This window comes from Lactuca virosa, chromosome 9 (genome assembly GCF_052849685.1).
Source record: "Lactuca virosa cultivar CGN04683 chromosome 9, Lactuca_virosa_CGN04683_v6, whole genome shotgun sequence".
Taxonomy (NCBI): Eukaryota; Viridiplantae; Streptophyta; class Magnoliopsida; order Asterales; family Asteraceae; genus Lactuca; species Lactuca virosa.
The window spans coordinates 19,190,191-19,196,929 of NC_136434.1; the positions used below are offsets into that span (position 1 = coordinate 19,190,191).

At 39.2% G+C, this 6,739-nt stretch overlaps 1 protein-coding gene across 1 annotated transcript; it reads left to right on the plus strand.

The window, feature by feature from the left end:
• Positions 1-317: 317 nt before the first annotated feature.
• LOC145138990 (uncharacterized) lies at positions 318-1,393 on the plus strand. The gene is made up of 3 exons (XM_079072968.1): positions 318-939; positions 999-1,121; positions 1,218-1,393. Exons 1-3 carry the CDS (start codon positions 318-320, stop codon positions 1,391-1,393), a joined length of 921 nt encoding a protein of 306 aa, XP_078929094.1.
• Positions 1,394-6,739: the final 5,346 nt, after the last annotated feature.

The following is a 6,739-nucleotide window of genomic DNA, read 5'->3' on the forward strand; positions in this document are numbered from 1 at the left end:
TAATGAATATGGATTCCATTTAAATTGGACAACCATTTTAATTTTTAGAAGTTGTGGAAAGTTGTGAAAATGAGTTCCTTCAATGAGGTGTTAAAAAAAGTTTCTCCAACCTATCGATTTTCTTTCATAATCTGCAAATAATCAATCCTAACACATTCACGTGCATTAAGAAAGATATGTACGATCGTTTCCAATTTTGTTTTGTGGCATTGGGATGCGTGTTATGTAATCCTTTATACTAGATTTTTTGTTATTTGAAGTTGTTAAATGGCTACTATTCTTATCTTTTCATGCAGATTTGTACGTTTCTCACGTCTATGATACCAATCATATCCGTTGGTCACGTACCTCTAATTGGGACTTACATAAAATCCATGTACATTGCGGTTGCTTTAGATGAAAATCATGAACCCCTACTTATAGCAGTTGCTTTGGGAACCATAAATTGTGACGAGTCATGTGTATGGTTCATGAGGAGGCTGAAAGAATGTTTAGGTGACAATATGGAAGTTGGTTTCATAAGTCATATGTCTGACTCCATAGACTTCGCAGTACAGAAAGTCTACCCTGATTCATATCATGGTTATTTTTGTAAAAATATAGTTGAGAAAATACGGGCTTCCACCAGAAACAATACAGTTGTGGAGCAGTTGTTCTGGAACACATGCAAAATGTATAATGTGTCTGATTTTTATAGGAGTTTGAACACCTTACAAAATGAGGTGAATGGGAATGATCTTCACTGGCTTGACAATATTGCCATTGCAAAATGGATACATGCTTTTTTCCCTAAAGTATGTTTCAATGTGAAATTCATTAACATTCCCGATGTCGTCAATTGGATAAGGACAAACAGGCAAAAGTTACCAATACCAATAATCATTCAAATGGTCCATGACTTCATGCAAGGAGTGTATGGTCAACGTGCTGCATTCGGAGGTAATAATGATATGTTTTAATATAAATTATCGCATCATAATTTTTATTTGATGATTCAGTTAATTTCACAAGGGAATTTCATGGTCTTCTGACCCCTTATGCACTTAAGGTGCTTCAAAAAAGATTTATCAACTCTGATGGTTGTAGGGTTAAGCATATTGTTGGCGACAGATATGAAGTGAGTAAGTATTTAACCACCGAATCCGTGTAATTAGAACGTGTCATTTGTACTTGCGGGAAATGGCAAAAGTGCGGTATACCTTTTCATCACGGTATAGCATCACTACAAAGGCTTGAAATTGAAGAAATCCAACTTATGGTAAATTATAAGTTAACTACTGCGGTGTATAGAAATGCTTATCAAACTGAGATGGTGAATCCTATTCCAAACCTTATGCATTGGGAAATACCAGTTGAAAGTGTCGTCGTCTTACCTCCACGACAATTTACTTGAATTATAATGTATTTACTTTTAATAAATAATGTGTACCTTTTAATTAATAATATTTACCTTTTAATAAATAATTTTAATATATGGATCACAATTATTGGTTAAAGACAGCTCTGCGGACTAACAAACAACACTACGAACTGACGGACAACAGTGCAGAGTTGAAGGGTGTATAAATAGTCATAGATGATCGTTGAATTTTTCGTAAAGAGTTACATTTTTTTTAATTTTAATATGAGTTCATCTTCAAATTTCTATATTTGCTCGTGAAACGAAGTTGATTGCTACTATTGTGATCCGATACACCATTTTCTTGCATCGTCACCAAACATGAGAGGGCCATATATGTCTGATGATACTTTGCAACAATTGCAATGGGCTGAAGAACAACAAAAAAATAGATAAAGAGTCACCCTTTGCGGCAGAGTGCAAAGAGGCTGAGAAAAAGATGCAAATTAATAAAAATAAAATCAAAGAGCATGAAGAATGGATAAAAAAGATTAAGAAGAGTATCCAAATGACTGAAACACTACTTGCTGAGAAGGATGCATAAATGATAGATCTTGGGTGGCAAAAGGATCGTTTTGAAGAAAAAATAAGAATTAGGGACGACTATAACACTAGAGAAAGATAACTATCCATTGTAGTTTCCTTAAGTTAATTAATGTTGTTGTACGTTTATTTTGTGTTTTTGGTTTGTTATACGTATTATCGTCGACTTTAACTTATTTTATGAAATTCACTCTACTAGAAATGAAGCACTAATATAATCATAAAACAACCGGTTAGTTTTCAAAAAGTAATAAAAGTACACAATCCAACAACACAATCAACCTCTAGTTGCCCAAATAATTTCTGCCATCCTACTACGGTAATTAAATCTCGTATCTCGAGCAGGCTTGTCTGTCTCCACTTCCACACCCGATGCAAGCATTTCCATGAACATGCACACATATACTCCACAATCTCCTCTACCCCCTTCTTCCTGCTGCGGGACGTTTTCACCTTCAACAAATTCCACCGAAGTAGGTTTTTATCTATCGGAAAAATGCTTCCAATATGAAATTTTGTCTAGTTCACTTAGACTACTATCATCCATGGTTGCGAAACAACCGTTTTCCTTATACTCTTTGAAGTAACCTGTAACGCGCCGATTCTCAGGCATTGATTTTGTTATAAGATCTTTTTGAATTCAAGGTCTACTCGACGATTCGGTTGCCTTGACTCATCGAGTAGCAGCGGGTCGGTCCACGTGTTTAAGTGACCTACTCGCCGAGTCCGAGCAGGGACTCGACGAGTAGGACCTGGAGGATAAAGCCCTAATTTCCAGGGTTTTTCACCCTATTTAAGGGATCATTTGGCCTCCTCAGCCTCCCCTCTGCAGTCCCTTGTCATCTCAAACCCTAACTTTGTGTGTGTGTGCTTCCTTGGTGTGATAAGCTTAAAGAAGGATTTTAGTGGGAAAACACTTGAGGAAAACAAGTAAGCTGAAGCAAGGAATTCATGGGGAATCATAGAACTACTTCTGTGAGTACTCTTTTAAAGGTATCCAGCTGTTCTATGGCTCATTTCTTCTTAGATCCCTTTTGGATGTTTTTATTAGGAAGCTATTCGGGTGTTGGAGCTAAGATCTGAAGTTGCAAACTTCAGATCTGAACTTTCTTTGGTCTCTAAGGCCATAAAGTTGCCAGCTTTGACAAGTATGGACCTCCCCTCAAGTGTTAGACCTCATTGCAAACTTGGTCTTGTGATTTTAGAGCTTTAAAGCTTTGCATGCACGTAAAGTTTGCAACTTTACGTGATAAACATGCCCTAGGAGCTTAGATCTGCAATATGGATCCTTTGCATGGCTTAGAAAGCACCTGTATGGGTGAAGGACTGAAGGTACTCGGCGAGTTGCATGGTCGACTCAGCGAGTCACATGAAGATGGTCCTGCACTCGACGAGTTGAATGAACAACTCGGCGAGTCTATTAGGGTTTTCCCAACCTTCGGACACGTGTGAGCACGACGAGTTGTAAAGGGAAAACTCGGCGAGTTGGCCAAGGAATTACGGCCACTGACACTAGGAACTCGACGAGTCACCCAAGTGACTCGGCAAGTCATGCCAGGAACTCGGCGAGTAGCTAAGGGTACTCGACGAGTTGAGGTCAACATGGACTGGTGACCTTGATAGTTGACTTTAACTTTGACCAAGGGTTGACCAGTTTACTTCTGAAGGGGTATCTTGGGAATTTATGACCCTTGTGATGTGTCGGATATAGGTGATGAGGTTTGTGGTGGTGATCCGGGAGTTGAGCTTTCTAGTTTCAGACGACAGTTGCGAGGTGAGTTCTCCTCACTATACCAATAGAGTCTAAGGCACCAAGGTCGGCCCTTTATGGAGTTGTATCCGGATTATTGTGTGATATATTTATTGATTTACATCCTGGTAGTTAGGATGGTGATATGCTTATGCTTAGTGACCTGGTTAGGTCGGTATCCTGGTATATAGGATGATGCTATGTTAGTGACTTGTTAGGTCAGTATCCTGGTTATAGGATTTTTGCTATGCTTTGTGATCTGTTGATCGGTTTGACTGTTATGTATGCTAGCGCATGATTATTTGTTTGGGGGTTGGGTCGAGGCGGTCCTGCTTTGTGCGGAAGGCCAACATACCCAGGGCGGTCCGGATAGACTACAGGCCCAGGAGGGATGTTAGTCAGACCGAAGGCCCGACGAGCGGTCCGGATAGGCTGAAGGCCCTGCGCGGCGGTCCAGACGTGCCGAATGCTCGGGGAGCGGTCCAGATAGACTGAAGGCCTGCGAGGCGGTCCAGTCAGGCTGAAGGCCCACTATGCATGTTGTTCTGTGTTTGTTTATATGATATTATTATGGTTATGAGGTTGGTATTTTGGGGGTAACTCACTAAGCCTTCGAGCTTACATCTATCGATTGTTGTTTCAGGTACTTCCGGTGACCGCGGGAAGGCGAAGGCATGATCGTACCGCTCCTCCTGTCATTATGATTTCATGATTTGATACTGGGATACTCTGATATTTATTATTTTGAAAACAAATTTTGTAATGTTAAATGTTTAAAATGTTTTGAAAAAGTTTAAATTGGGCATGATTTTTATGGATGTTACAAGTTGGTATCAGGGCCTTGGTTTGAGTGAATTGGAGGAACATTCGTGTGAATCCTGTCTCAAATAAAGGAAACGTTTTCAAAATAGTTTTAAATGGTTTTCAAAATAAGTGAAGGAGGATGCAGGGTGTACGATCAGCCGGAGCCAGTAAGTAGACCCCAAAATACCATACAATATTTGATTATGTGATATGTTAGAACAATATGCTAGTGCTAGGTTAGGGATCTTCAGGAATTGCATGATGGAGTTGCCTGATTTCATGATGCCTGCTAGCTTAGGGTTTCCTTTATATAAGATTGACATCATTACTGTAGCTGCGTAGTGTATGCACCACGGTTATACATAATTAAGATCTTATAGCCTGAGAATGTTTGATTTGGACTTATGTTATGTTCTTGTTTGATTGGGAGCTTAGGGTAGGATTGGATATTCGAAAGTCTATAGGGTCCAGCGTTATGTATGGCTAGCATACGCTAGTGCTGCATGGTTGGTGGAAGTTTCATGGATGGGTGGGTTGTGAGAGGCCGTAAGGCCAGTCATGAGATATCTAGTATTCCTCTAGGAGTGAGGATTGAGCACTCGCTATGTTTATGCATGTTGTTTGGGTGTTGTGGTGATACTTGAGACAAATATGGGTAGGTGTGGAAGGTAGTATGGGCCCGTACTACCGAATGCCCGTACTACCGAAAGCACTCGCTATGTTTATGCATGTTGTTAGGGTGTTGTGGTGATACTTGGTGTGTTTCCAAAATGGTGGTCATGAGACGCATTACGACTGGATCCGGGTCAGGATCAGGATCAGGAGACGGAGACCAGGAGGGGCCAACAGCACCTGAGACTGTGGTGCAGATGGGTATGGAGGAGTTGGATGCCAAGATTCGAGAGATCCTGCATGATGAGGTTGCTGCTGTTGGATATAGTGTCTAAGTCCATAACTTTATTTGGTATGTACTTGACCCGACCCGGCATGGTCCATTTGGGTTGCATGGCATTGCAATACTTGGATAGACTAAATGAGAGAATAAGGCACTTATGATTATTAATATATTATAAGTTCTAATATATTAATAATAGTATTATTTAATTAGTATTGATCAAGTATTAATCTAGTATTAATCTAGTGATCAAAGTGAGACTAATTAAATATATAGGGTTGATTATGACAATCATCAATTCTTTTATGGTGGATTAATGATCCATGGTTTATGGGTTTGGTTATAACCATATGGAGCTCCATGGATAGTCTATGGGAGTTACAAACCCATGGGTCATGGGAAATCAAGAGTCATGGCAATTAAGGGTCTTCATGAGTAAACCCTAATTGTGACAACACTATAAAAGGAACCCTATGGCTAGCAAAATGGTGAGCTAGTGGACCTAGTGTTACTAGAGAGGGCATAACCGATTTTGAGTGCTAGAGGTATTCTCTCAAGTTATTCCAAGTCTTGTGGTGTTGTGTGAAGCATTTGAGGCACAACATTTGGGGTGCTAGGCTCACAAAGTCTTGAAGGAATCCAAGCAACAACAAGGTATGTATTTCTACTAGTTTTATGTTTTATGTAATCCCCATGCCATGCTAGTTAGGAAATAACCTTGAAAAAGAAATTTGCATGTATATAGAGAAAACATAGATTCAAGGTTATTAGGGTTGCATGTACACTTAGGAAGTGTTAGAATGCTCAAAACCCATCAATGGTATCAGAGCCTAGGATTGTTTTCTGTATACTTGATGCAAAACTGCTTAAAAAATCGAAAATTCTGCATTCTGACGACTGGACTCGCCGAATCCATGGGGAGGACTCGCCGAGTCCATGAACAAATTCATCCTACTCGACGAGTAGAATAATGCACTCGGCGAGTAGGAGCGTGCTGGGCAGTTTTTTCGAGTTTTGTTGCCGGAAATGGATTAAGATCATTATCCCAATCTGTTTTGGACTTGTAAAATCTGTTTTTCAAAATGATAATGATTATGTTAACCCATTTTACATGACTTTTATCAATTTTCAAGTATTGTATATGTTTATATGATTTTCTTGAAATTGTTTGATATGAATATTTGTTCTTATGAGTTTTTAGAAGATCATAGGAATTTTTTGTAACTTACATGATTGTTTTATTCATGATCTTAATGCTAATGATGGTGTCCATAACTTGTCCTCAAGTTATGGATAACCAAAAGTCACTTCTTTTAATTATGATTAAAGAACTAAAGAGTTTTCATAA